Source organism: Oryzias latipes, chromosome 18, assembly GCF_053564925.1.
Source record: "Oryzias latipes strain Hd-rR chromosome 18, Olatipes_Hd-rR_3.1".
NCBI lineage: Eukaryota > Metazoa > Chordata > Actinopteri > Beloniformes > Adrianichthyidae > Oryzias > Oryzias latipes.
This window is the reverse complement of record NC_136254.1, coordinates 12,396,688-12,410,693: the sequence shown is the minus strand read 5'-3', so window position 1 is coordinate 12,410,693 and position 14,006 is coordinate 12,396,688. Positions and strand designations below refer to the sequence as shown.

General features: G+C 45.0%; 2 protein-coding genes across 2 annotated transcripts in view; one reads left to right on the top strand and one right to left on the bottom strand.

The window, feature by feature from the left end:
- Positions 1 to 14,006, bottom strand: part of rps4x (ribosomal protein S4 X-linked) — a 152,603-nt gene that overhangs the window by 89,547 nt on the left and 49,050 nt on the right. The gene's annotated exons all lie outside the window — the stretch shown is intronic.
- On the top strand, positions 9,150 to 11,028 carry LOC101173599 (complement C1q-like protein 2). The gene is made up of 3 exons (XM_004083948.5): positions 9,150 to 9,368; positions 9,474 to 9,602; positions 10,713 to 11,028. The coding sequence occupies exons 1-3, from the start codon at positions 9,239 to 9,241 to the stop codon at positions 10,991 to 10,993; spliced, it is 540 nt and encodes a 179-aa protein (XP_004083996.1). The 5' UTR covers positions 9,150 to 9,238; the 3' UTR covers positions 10,994 to 11,028.

The window sequence follows — 14,006 nt, the reverse complement described above, 5'->3', positions numbered from 1 at the left end:
TTACTACTAAGAGGAGGGCTCTAGAGGTTTACAGTAGCTATTACTTTTCATTGACGTATTTTCAAAATAAAGACAGAGTGTTGAAGCTGTTTCATAGACCTACTGTGGAGTGTGGAGTGTGGAGGAGCTTAAAAACCTTTTGGTCTTGTTCCTGAGTGAGGGAAAACCGGAGCGAGAGATTAACAGGTGGATGGGAGCAGCGTCTGTAGTTATGCGGTCACTGTACCGGTCCGTTATGGTGAAGAGAGCTGAGCCAGAAAGCAAAGCTCTCAATCTACCGGTCTATCTCTGTTCCAATACTCATGTCAGAGGGGTGGGGGTGAAGCCCCAAAGCAATCAAAAATTTTAGGGATCTGCTGGGGAGTTTGCTAGTTGCTCCAGAGACAGCCAAAGCCTTGATAGTTAAAAGGTTTTAATAAAACAGTCTAAAACCAGAAATGGTAAAAAAAACTAAAAACAAAAATGACATAAAACACATGTAAAGCCAACACATTAGGAGAACAGTGGTGGTAATTGTCCATATCACGCCATTGTCCAAGTGTCCACCTTGATGTTCGTCCCACACCCAAGTCCTTCACACGAGCAGGCCTGCACTCCAAGCCACCAGTTCACATGCAATAAAAACAAGGCAAATCCACAAATAGTTTTAAAAACACAAAAACAGTCATGCAAATGAGTTAAAAGTCAATCCATATAAAACCCAATTAAAATCCACTGGTGACTGAGCTACAGGCTGCTCATAGAAGCTCAGCGTGTAGCTGGCACACTTAACTTTAGGAGGGGGTGAAGCCCGTTCACCCCTCTGTGTCTCCAAATGGCCGTGTGAGATCTTCCCGAGGGTGTGCTGCCTCCCTCCTCCTCCACGCGAGCGATTTACTGGTCCGCGCCCCGATGAAGACCTGTGGCCAGTGTCCTGCCGCCTCTGCGTCCTGAATTGCGCACCTCCGGCTCCAAGCCTTCCTCCTGCCTGCACCTTGCAGGTTGCACCCAAATGTCACGGACCTCGCGTCTCTGGCTCCAGCAGCAGGCCAAACTCAAACGATACAGGCTCCAACAGTCCTCCTGCTGCAGGCTGTGCCCAAGTGTCAGGAACCCCACGCGCCGGCTCCAATAGTCCTCCTCTCCTGCCTGCACCGGCCGCGCACTGGTGCTCTATAAGAGAATAACAGCCTCCCTGCTCTGTATGTGATCACGCCCTCCCACACAGGTGTCCTTCATCCACCATCAGCAATCTGTGCAAGCAGTGACAAACTACCTGCTGACACCCCCCCCGACTGAAAGCGTTCTAGTCCCTAGAACTACTCACGGTACCTTTGGGGCTTTTGCCCATTAATCCTCTGGGAGCGCCTTGGTTCAGGTGCTTGAGCAGCTTCATACCCCTCTGCCACTGGGAGGGGAAAGGCAAATCCCCATAATGCTAGGCCATCTGCGGGTGTTTGCTCTTCAGCTGTTGGCTCGCTTGGTAACTCTTGAGGGACGAGACAGGGGAGGCAAAGTCTCAAATTGTTACGGTGCAGAACCCTTTCAGGACCGTCTTTACCTTCTGGCCTGACTCTGTAGACAGGGTGATCTGGATAGGGCTGGGCTACTACAACCTGAGGTTCACTTTCCCACCTATCACTAAGTTTACCCTTTTCCCTTCTCCTCTGGTCTAAGACCAGAACCCGCACTCCTGGAAGCAGGGGGGAATCTTTGGCAGCCTTGTCGTAGATCTTCTTGTTTGTGCTGGCTGCTTGCAGTAAAGAGGTTGACGCTTTGTTGTAAGCATAAGTCAACTGTTGATGGTGCCTACTCACCCACTCTGTCGTGGTAGTGGTACTCAACGAGGCCACTGCTCCTGTCAGCATGTCCACAGGGGTTCTAAGGTGGCGGCCAAACATTAGGAAGGAAGGTGCATATTTAGTGGAGGCATGCACGGTGTTGTTGTAAGCCTGGACAAGGCCTGGAAGGTACCCCGCCCAATGCCTTTGTTGTTCAGCCTCCAGTGTCCCCAACAAGCTTAGCAAAGTTTGGTTGAACCGCTCGCATGCCCCATTGCCCTGTGGGTGGTATGGTGTGGTGCGGGACTTACGACAGCCATAAATCATGCACAGTTCTTTTATGAGTCTTGACTCAAAGCCAGGGCCTTGATCTGAATGCATGACCTCTGGGCAGCCGAATGGCTGTATAACATGAGTCCACAAGGCACGAGCCGTTGCCACTGCTGTCTGATCAGGGGTCGGAATAGCCCATGCATACTTTGTGAACAAGTCAGTCACAACCAGAATGTTCTGGTATCTGTCTGTAGGGCGGCTCAATGTTAGAAAGTCCATTGCCACTATGTGCATCGGGGCTCTGGCAGTGAATGGGGCAAGAGGAGCCCTGTGATCAGCCTTGGTTTTGTACAACACGCAGCGGGGGCAGGCCTTTATATAACCCTGGACAGTCTTTTCCATTTGGGGCCAATAAAAATTTCTTCGCAGCGTAGTAAGCATGCGATCTGCACCTGGGTGTCCACTGTTTTGATGGCAAAACTCTACCAAGGCTGCAGTTTTATTGTTCTGGACCACAACTTGGAGAGTTTCGTAGGTTGAGGAGTCTCTTACTCTCCTGCATAACACTCCCTCAATAATTTCGAGTCTTCTCCATTGCTGCAAGAGTCTCTTTATTGGCTGAGAAAGCGCCCGCCTTTCTGCTGCACCTGGTAACCCACCTTGAGTCAGATAGTCCCGAACCTGACAAACTGTGGGGTCTCTCTGCTGTTCCAGTCTCCACAGGCCAGGGTTCCACCACCAACCATTAAAGGGCTCTTCTGTCTCATCCAAAACCTCCATAACATGTACCGTCTGGGTGCCAACAGGCCCTGGGCCTGTTGAGACAATGTGGAGTCTAGACAATAAATCAGCATTAGTGTGGTCCTTCCCCGGTCGGTACTGGATGGTGTAATCAAAATTGGCCAGCTGAGCAACCCACCTCTGTTCCACGGCCCCTAGTTTTGCTGTCTGCAGGTGTACAAAGGGGTTATTGTCCATCACAACAGTTATCTTCGCACCCCACAAAAAATCTTTGAATTTCTCCACCAGAGCCCATTTCATTGCCAACAGCTCAAGTTTAAAAGAGCTGTAGTTGGCATCGTTGCGTTCTGATGGGTGCAGGCTCCGACTAGCATATGCAATGACTCGTTCTGCTCCATCCTGTTCCTGGGCTAAGACAGCACCTAAACCGCAGTTACTGGCATCTGTATAGACAGTGAAAGGCTTTGTGAAATCTGCATATGCCAAAATTGGCGCTTGTAGCAAGCATTGCTTGAGCTGCTGAAATGCAATTTCGCACTCATCAGTCCATTGGACAGAGGGTGATCCTCTGCACCTGCTCCTTGATGAGCCCCTCAAAAGTTCATTCAGAGGTTTAGCAATCTTGGAAAAGTCTTTAACAAACCGCCTGTAGTAGCCCACAAAACCCAGAAAAGATCTTACCTGCCTAACTGTGGTAGGACGGTCCCAACTCTGGACAGCTGCGGTTTTCTCTGGGTCAGGCGACACTCCATCACCACTGACTTCGTGGCCCAGGAAATTGACTTTCTTATGAAACAGCTTGCATTTCTCTGGGCGAAGAAGAAGACCATAACGCCCCAGGGACTCAAACACACGCTCCAGATGGTCCAGGTGGGTTGCAAAGTCTTTGGAATACACAATAACATCATCCAGGTATACAAGAGCAGAGTCAACAAGCTGGTCCCCCAAACAGCGCTGCATCAGTCTTTGAAAGGTTGCTGGGGCATTACAGAGTCCAAAGGACATCCTGTCAACCTCAAATTAGCCAAAAGGTGTTGTAAATGCAGTCTTTTCTCTGTCTTTCTCCTCTACCTCCACTTGCCAGTATCCACTGGCCAAGTCCAGAGTGGAGTACCAATCTGCTTGGTTGAGACTGGTCAGGGAATCTTCAATTCGAGGCAAGGGGAAAGCGTCTTTATGAGTGACTCGGTTCAATTTTCTGTAGTCCACACAAAAACGCCAGGCACCGCACTTCTTCTGTACCAGCACTATGGGTGCAGCCCAGGGACTACTGCTCTCTCTAATGACGCCCTGCTCAAGCATGCCCTGCAAAAGACTGCGGATCTCTTTATAGAGAGTGGGGGGAACAGGCCTGTACCTCTCTTTGATAGGTTCTGCGCCACCTGTTGGGATTCTATGTTTCACAACACTAGTGCATCCATAATCATCCTCATGCCTGGCAAAGACATGACTCCATTTTTGAAGTAATTGCCCCAGTTGTTGCTGCTGCTCATCTGTGAGGTCCTCCCCTTTAATACAAGGTGGATGGTTTTCCCCACCTACCGCGGACAGACACTCGCCAACATCAATGATTGCCACCTCTACAACACCTGTGCTCACCTCGCAAAGGGAAACGTCTTTGCAGCCTTTTACATTTTCTGGGTTGACCGAACAGACCTTGGCTAGCTTCTGAAATCTACTAATGATCACAGGGAAGGGATTCAAGTTCCTTACTCGCACAGGTAATCTACCCTGGTCTACAGTCACTAGAGTCCGTGCAACCTCTATATTGCCGCCTTCGGTGAACGGCTCCACCATTGCGCAAACTTTTGGCCCACAGGGCCAAGGCGCCGTCTTTGCCCACAGCATCACCTCGCTGTTTGCCGGTACAGTCACTGATGCTCGGCAGACTGGACGAGCTACCCTGGTCAAGGGCTCCATGTCTGAAACAGCTTGGATACGCTGACAGTCAGCAAAAACATCCTCCCATGCCCTTCTAAGGGGCTGACGTTTTATAAGAGGTGGTCGGTGCTTTTGGAACAGTTCTTCCCAACACTCAGAAATTACATTCATGCCCAAGATGGCCTTTTCACCCAAATAGCCGTCTTCTACCACCACAACCCCACAATTCGGGACCCGAACCCCCCCCACCTGGAAGTCAACTACTATGTAGCCTGTATAAGGGATGCTTAGTCCATTTGCAGCTCGAAGTTTAAGCCAAGAGAGGACCCCACCCAAATGCTTCTCCTTGAAGAGGTCTTTACACAGACTCTCACAAAAAATTGTCACTTGCGACCCAGTGTCTTGCAAACACTTAACTTCTACGTCATCTAGTTTAACCGTGACATATGGGCAGCTCTCTGTAAACCTGGTTGGGGGTGGGGAGCTAGGTGGGTCAGCGCTAAGGGGTCCGGTCACCTGACCCACGGTGGCCGGTGGGACTAAAAATCCTGATGGGGGGCTCTAGAGTGGCAGCTGCGGCTAAAATGGCCCGCTTCTTTGCAAGTAGCACAGATTGGGCGGCCCTGTTGGTCCCACTCATATCGTGGTGTCCCTCTAATACCCCTACTAGCTGGTCTGGCTCTATTATCTGTTCTCCAATTAGACTCTGGCTTCATACGTGTGTTTGGAACCGTTCGGTTTTCCTGTAACTCAAAATATTTTTAGACATTTCAGCCACTTGGTCTTTCACCTCTTTTAGCAGTTCATTTTTCAGTTCTGTTTTCCAGTCTGTTGTGGTTTGTGCGTGGGGCACCTGCTTTCCTATTGCCATACAGGAAGACGGCGACCATTGTTCTGCTTGTTCCTCTTCCAATGAGAGTGCCTCCATCTTTACTTCATCAAAGGACAATGTAGGAGTCTTCCTCACAAGGCGTCGTAGCTCCTGGCGAAGGGAACCTTCTCTTAATCCCATGACAAACTCGTCTCGTAGGATGGCATCACCATCCTCAAGTCCTGCCTCGTTTCTCTGTTTCAACATAAGAAAGAGTTCTCTCAACCGCAGGGAAAAAGACTTGAGTGACTCTGGTGGCTGTTGTCTACAATTAAAAAAACGAGTCCTGAGCACAGAAACGTGAGTGTTATCACCATACAGAACATGCAAAACATCAAGAATTTTCTTAGGAGTGTCTCTAAGTGATCTCTCCAGAGTTAATATTTCTCTCTTTGCTTCACCTTCAAGTAAATTTAAAAGAATGTCAGCTTTCTGAGAGTCTGTAAGAGGCTGAAAACTTAGCATAGATTCAGCTTGGTGTTTCCACTCCCCAAACTTGAATCGAGCATTTTCCCCACTAAACTTTTGCACCCATGGGCAACCCATGAAAAATGGCATCATCATTGCTGAAGGGCCAGCTGCACCTACCTGGGCCTGCTGCATGCTGGAGCGACCAGTGACTCAACCCAGCAGAATCCTGCTGACAACGCCAAAAATCTGTCAGAGGGGTGGGGGTGAAGCCCCAAAGCAATCAAAAATTTTAGGGATCTGCTGGGGAGTTTGCTAGTTGCTCCAGAGACAGCCAAAGCCTTGATAGTTAAAAGGTTTTAATAAAACAGTCTAAAACCAGAAATGGTAAAAAAAACTAAAAACAAAAATGACATAAAACACATGTAAAGCCAACACATCAGGAGAACAGTGGTGGTAATTGTCCATATCACGCCGATGTCCAAGTGTCCACCTTGATGTTCGTCCCACACCCAAGTCCTTCACACGAGCAGGCCTGCACTCCAAGCCACCAGTTCACATGCAATAAAAACAAGGCAAATCCACAAATAGTTTTAAAAACACAAAAACAGTCATGCAAATGAGTTAAAAGTCAATCCATATAAAACCCAATTAAAATCCACTGGTGACTGAGCTACAGGCTGCTCATAGAAGCTCAGCGTGTAGCTGGCACACTTAACTTTAGGAGGGGGTGAAGCCCGTTCACCCCTCTGTGTCTCCAAATGGCCGTGTGAGATCTTCCCGAGGGTGTGCTGCCTCCCTCCTCCTCCACGCGAGCGATTTACTGGTCCGCGCCCCGATGAAGACCTGTGGCCAGTGTCCTGCCGCCTCTGCGTCCTGAATTGCGCTCCTCCGGCTCCAAGCCTTCCTCCTGCCTGCACCTTGCAGGTTGCACCCAAATGTCACGGACCTCGCGTCTCTGGCTCCAGCAGCAGGCCAAACTCAAACGATACAGGCTCCAACAGTCCTCCTGCTGCAGGCTGTGCCCAAGTGTCAGGAACCCCACGCGCCGGCTCCAATAGTCCTCCTCTCCTGCCTGCACCGGCCGCGCACTGGTGCTCTATAAGGGAATAACAGCCTCCCTGCTCTGTATGTGATCACGCCCTCCCACACAGGTGTCCTTCATCCACCATCAGCAATCTGTGCAAGCAGTCACAAACTACCTGCTGACACTCACATAGGCTGCCTTTACACTGCATGGTTCAAGTGACCCAATTCCGATTTTTTTCCTCTCTTGTGGCACATATCGGATATGACCGGTGAACGTGTAAGCAGGACAAAAGCGCATGGATTCCGTTTTTCTCAGATCGGATACAGGCCTCTCTCATATGTGGAAATAAATCGGAAACGAATCGGATCCGTGCATTTGCCATGTAAGCAGACAAATCGGATATTCCCCAGTAAATGCGAGTCGTACGTCAGTGACGTCAATTCAGGACACCACCAACTGAGATCACATGACTTATTAAGGTGCTTTTTGTGCGCTGATTTTGCTGTCAGCGTGTTACCTTTCAGCCTCAGGCTTCAGACCGTAGTTGGAAACCGCTGTTATGTCCGGTCCGGACGCAAACGGTAACTAATCAAGCGGGACACCGTTGCTATGGAACAGGCTAGAAGCTGTTTATTTTTTGGGGGGGCGTGTATGATGGGGACAGTGTGTGTGTGAGCGCGCGCGCGTGCTTGCGTGTGTGTGCGTGTAACTTAAGGAGAGGAGAGCGGGTGTGTGCGCGGAGCAGGGGACAGTTGGAGAACCGTAAATTAAAAATAAGGTGTTTCGCCCAAAAGTTTTGGAGTCTATCTTAACCCACTCTGGAGGCTGAGGGTTCAGAACGGAAAAGAGAACCCCGAGGAAATCTCCCGTGTGTCATTACTCAGGAAAGGTTCAACACTTGGATCAAACTGTTAGTACAGCACAACGTCTGCAAACACTTCCTCATTCAAAACCCAGATAGAGCACATCAGACGGCCAACCAGCCCTCCTTCTTTTCCTCTCCCGTGCATCCCGTCTGGAGCGCCCAAGGCAACGCCTCCTTCCGTCGCCGCCTTGCCTCCATGACAACCGCAGTCACAAAGTCCAAAAGATGTCCGTGGAAGGCGGAAATGGTGCTACGTAGTCCTCACAACGTCTACGTTTGATAGTTTCAGCATTGTATAGTGTAAATGCAAAAATCAGATACGGGTCACTTTTAAAAGATGATGTAAGCGGGTCATCAAAAAAATCGGATATAGTCAGAAAATCGGATATGGGCATCAAGACCTGCAGTGTAAAGGCGGCCCTATGGTCTTGAACTCTAGGTCATTACCGAAAGAACGAGGTCCCGAATAGAAGCGGCTGAAATGAGCTTCCACTGTAGGAGGAGCTTGGTCACCCACGGAGACCTTGAAGTAAAACCGCTTCTCCTCCACATCGAGACGAGCCAGTGAAGGTGGCTAGTCCGGATGCTACCTGGACGTCTCTCTGGAGGGGTGTTCTAGGCATGTCCCATTGAACGGAGGCCCCAGGGAAGGCCCAGGACTCTCCAGGTCTCTCTAGTGTGTCCTGGGCCTCTCTCGGTAGTCGTCAGAGAGGTAGTCCTCTCTCAGCTGGCATGGGAACGTCTCAAAAATTATGTTTGTCACTATCATTTTTTTAAATGCTGTCATATCTTGTCCAGGGAATTGAGATGTGAGTGGAATCTAAGGACACATGTGACAACAATATACTGCATTAACCTGGAAATGGGTCACCAGCTTGGTGAGTCTTCCTGGAGTAAAGTTTGATCATCCAGATACCTACTTCTTAATATTAAAGATGTTTTTTTTAGGGGGGGGGGGGGGGGGGGGGGGTTAGACTGACCAACAGTGTTAGAGCTGTGAGGGACATCTAAGGGATGCTTTCCCTTACTTCTAGGTAAGCTGGGTACTAGCATAACTAATTGCCGCTATATCATTTAGGCCAGAGATGTCGGACTCCAAGCCTCGAAGACCTGCACCCTGAATGTTCTGCTGCTCATTACCTGTGTGTGTTCTACCAATAAGTAGTAAATGTAGGGAATTAAAATTCCTAAATTGACTTTATTATTCGTCTATGCTTTTATGGAGTTATGTAAGTTTAATTGCATAAAATGTCTGCACATAATCTAAATATTGAATTTAGAGCTTGTGTTTGCAGGAATGAAGCACAATGATTGGGCTGGCGGACCTCAGGAACCCCCACCCCATAGTAACCATTAACAGATCATCCAGAATAAAGGCAGGGAGCTCGTGTGGCACATCAGGATCCGACATGACTTCACCCGCGCTGTTCCTGACCTTCATCAGTGGCCTCACTGTGGCCCACTACGCTGCTGCTGGAGCTCCTGAGTTTGACGTCTTGAAGGAGATCAATGCATTGAAAGCAGCTTTGGAAGCCATAGGTGATCTTCTGACAACTGTGAACTACTGTGACAACTTTTTGTTTTAGAATAAGTAAAAATATATTTAATCAAGATGCATTTTATGTTTTTTCTTTTTCTTTTTAGATGTACCCAAAGTAGCTTTTTCTGCCCGAACAGATAAAGGCGGAACCTATGGAAATTTCCAGGGTGACATAACTCTGACCTACAATGCATTGATAACCAATGTTGGGAATGCTTATAATCCAACCACAGGTAGGTCCATCATTGAATCAATGCTGGTTTGTTAAATAGTTTTTTTTACTTTTATTCGTAAAAGAAACTTCTTTAAGGCAAAAACATCCCACTCCCTTTTTTCAATATTCTTGAGCATACAATTATTATATTGCCAAAATAAACTTAGTTGTTGATGGCTGACACATACTTTTCCACTTCAGACCTCATGTTTCCATGTTTTATTGATTCCAAAGTCATAACTGAATTGTGCAAAAATACATTTGTTTCAAAATAACCATGCTATAATTTGTTTCCTGAAAAAGAGGAAAAGAAGACTAACCTTATGAAAAAAACACTAAAAAGGGAAAGACAAAGGAGCTGTGCAGGCAGCTTGACATTTTTACTGAACAAGAAATCTTATTATATTATAACAAAATCTAGAAACTAGAAGTTTCACAAAAGCAAACATGAATGGAAAAATAAACAAAAAAAAAGCCATTAGAAATAATTACTTAAAATTCAAGCAAGTGTTTTTTTTGTGTGCTAGTTCTAAGCAAAAGGGTTTGTATTTGTGAGTTGTGAGTATTTAATTGTAGTTCATTTGAATCACAATGACAAAAAAGGAATCTTATAAGTGGAAATTGTTAAATAAAAATTTTGTCAAAATGAGAAAATGATCATAGTACAAGTGGGTCCATCTTAATAAATCCTCATAAAATCTAAAACTAACACTTATTTTTAGAATATAATTCTAATTGTTTGCTTAGAAATAAGGACAATCAGTCCCAGTCTAACATTTCAACATATATTCACCTTTGAAATAATATCTCATGGAACCAAAACCTTCAGTGAAACTTTAGGTTTTTATTCTTAAATCACGCAATTCTGTTGTCAAGAGTATGGAGCAAAGGATTTTGAATCATTTTAATGATAATTTTCCTATTTCTGAGTTCAAGCTCTCAATGAGACAAAAAATCTCATCTGTGCTGATTTACTCAAAAAATAGTTTAAAAAAACCCAACCTAAATCCTGGTCAAATATCTTGAATGTCTGAAAACATGATTTTAAATCTCTGCAAGCCTCAAATAGTTGTTTGAATGTCAGATTTCCATGAGTGCTTCCAGATTCAGACAGTATCTTTTCCCCCAGGGATCTTCACTGCGCCTGTCAAAGGCCTGTATTACTTCACCTTCTTTGCTCACAGTGGAGGAAAGAACCGCATTAAACTAGATCTCAGGAAGGATGGTACTGTTGTTGCTGGCATCCACGACCACCCGTCAACCAGTGATTCTGCAGATAATGCAGGCAATGCCATCTTCCTGGAGTTGGAGCAGGGGAATCAAGTGTATGTGACTCTTTTGGCAAAGACAGCTGTTTGGGGGGAAGGATTTGTCACCACCTTTAGTGGAGTTCTGCTCAGCAAGTCCTAACAGTTTTTCAAAAATAAAATATGTCCCTTTAAAAATGTGGATCTGTTTTGTGTACAATAATGGTCGTCAGATTCAAGGAACTAAAATAAGAAAAACTAAAGATCATTTGAGTTTATAAAGCCGACTGGAAGCACATGGGTTTCATATCTTTGACCTCAAATCTCACATTACATGGAGTCTAAGGGTTTATTCAGATTGGACACATTTGGTCCGCTGAACCAGAGTTCGTTTCCTCGGATAATCCGAAGAAAATTTTCAGCCTGAATACACCCAAACGACCCTGGTCTGGGTCCAGAAACTGCTCCAGGACCCATCTTTCAAGGTTATTTCTGTTTGTTTCTAATCGGACTGAGCTCAGGTTTGCTCTGAGTTTCCTCAGTCTGAATAGACTCCATGCACGGAGCAGAACAACTGGACCAAAAAGGCCACCGTAGCCGAGAATTATGGGATGTAGACAGAGAAGAAGCTGAACTGCAGACAAATGTGGAACAACAATATGATACAGCAACTTCTTGAAATGTGGTTGAATGAATGCAGGTTCATTAAAACAACATTTAGGTTGATACATTGCTTCTCAAGCTTTTCCCATTAATCTATATGTCATAAACACTTGTAAGAATACCTTCGCCGTTTCCTCAGTAATGGCCTTGCAGCATGCGTCCGCCGTACCAAAGTAGCAAGTTGAAAGTGTTGTACCTGAAGTTCAGATTTGGTCAGCGAAATACAAAGTTTGAATAAGTGAACTATCCTAACAAGGATTGCAAAGAGCAGGACTCCCATTATTCTTTCTCTTGTTGCTTTGCCCGCCTTCATAATTTATGGCCAACAACCGAAAAGACCTTTAGTCACGACAAGCTTTGATTTGAAACAGAATAGTGTGGTAGACGGCAGTCTGAATACAGACCAAACACAAGGTTCAGCAGTCGATCCGGACCAAATTAAGCAGACTGTGTTCAGAATGATGGACTTTGCCACTCTGAATACACCCTAAGTCAATTCTAACAACAAAACCAGAATCAAGATTTTTATTGTTTTATTTGATCAGGATGTATCATTTAAGGCTCCATTTCTCACATAACAGTTTTCTTAATTTTTTTGCTTGTCCACTCACCTCAATAGGAATGTTTCAAAAATCTGGTGTTTTTTTTCCTCCAAATCCTCCATTAGTTGCTTGTCTAATTTATCCCTGATTTCTTTCATTTTTTGGAGCAACTGAAGATCTTGCGTGGCTTTATGTTGTTGTTCAATTTCTAAGAATTTTCCTTGTTTATGATTTTCTTCTTTAGCTTTTTTATTGGCTGCCATCTTTGTTATAGGTTTTCCTCTCATTATTGCTTTGAGTGTATCCCAAACAATGACACGTGTGACTACTCCATTGTCATTATCTTCTAAATCGTTCTTAAATAAGTGTTATGAGGAGCAGAGTAGTATGTGTGACCTCTTTTGAGCATACGTAGTGACCTCCAGACATTAACAAATCCAACTTCTCTAAGTGTTTATTTTTTAATGGTTTTAGTGCGATGATCAGCATGTTTCTTTCTATTTGTTGTGTCCAATTTACTATCCAGGACATAAAAAAACACATTAGTACACTTTTTATTTCCTGGGTCATAATGTCAAACAACGTTTTAATGCTTTTATTTTTATTAGATTTTCACAAGTCAAAATACAACAGTCACAATTCCCACCCATAAAAACAGATATATAAATATATATTTTAAAAAGAACTCTCAAAAACAAACCAGGCAAGAAAAAAAAAGTCACTGAGTTTTCTGGAAAAATATACCATTGTCCAAACAATAGTAAGGAGTGATCATCAGAACTATAAAATTGCCGTCCTTATTCAGACTTTTTTTCGGTCCAAGAAAGATTTCTAGGATTTGAAAATAGTATGTGCTGAACCCTTTCAAGAATATCGGAGGTGTTCAAATTTAAAACAGGAGTGCATGTCATCCACTCATTGTTTGTTTGAAGGGGGTCTTGATTTTTTTCCATGAAAGAAGGATACGACGTTGGACCAAAAGCGTAGAAAATGCCAGAGCTGAAGCTTGTACTGTAGTGCAGTGACCTTGCAGTTTTGAGGAGTGACTCCAAATAATGCTCTATGTGGGTTTGGGAGGATCTTTATGTTCCATGCTTTTCCTAGGTTCCCATCTCACACCTGCATCTTGGCCAAGTGTCATCTGTCCCTGGGAAGATCTGTGCCAGTTTACTGTTTGATATGTGAAGCCTATGTACAACTTTAAATTGTATCAAACCACCTCTTGTACAGATTGATGATTTGTGGATAAACTTAGTTTTCTGCTGCCACTCTGTTCCAGTTATCTCCAATCCTTTTTCAGTGATATCTAAAGAAGGCGCTGCAGCTGTTTTAATTAGGTTGTATACACATTAATTCTTTTTTTTAAATGATATAGAGCAGGGGGGTCAAATTCATTTTAGGTCGGGGCCTACATTCCACCCGTCTAATCTCAAGTGGGCTGGACCAGTAACATAAAAGCAAAATAAAAGCTTTGGTTTTCTTTTGTTTAACTTTTTTAAATTTATACAGACTGAATATTTTACATCTGACACTGACACAATCCAGATAGTAAACTTAAGAGGGGGCTACGGAAAAAAAATGAATCCCCTGCCTAAAATGTAAATGTGAACATTTGTGAACAGGAATTTGGAGTTAACCTCCCTTTCTCTCCTGAAACTTCACCCATCCATCAATATCAAGATTCAGATCCTGTGCAGAAACACATTTACTGTCATTCAAGTGTGCAAAACACAACGAAATGTCCAAGAATCTTTTCCTGGTTGGCTACCTTAATTTTGTGGCAACATCTGCCTTCTTCCATACCTTTAATGGGCGCCATCAGTGACCAGACTGACATTACATGACCACCTTACTCCAACATTGTCCAGTGCAGTAACGAGAGCTGACTATGTCATCAGCTGTTATTGTGTCCATCAACTCAAGAAACTCTGCTGACAGTCTCTCCAACAAAACTAATAATTAAAGCTACAA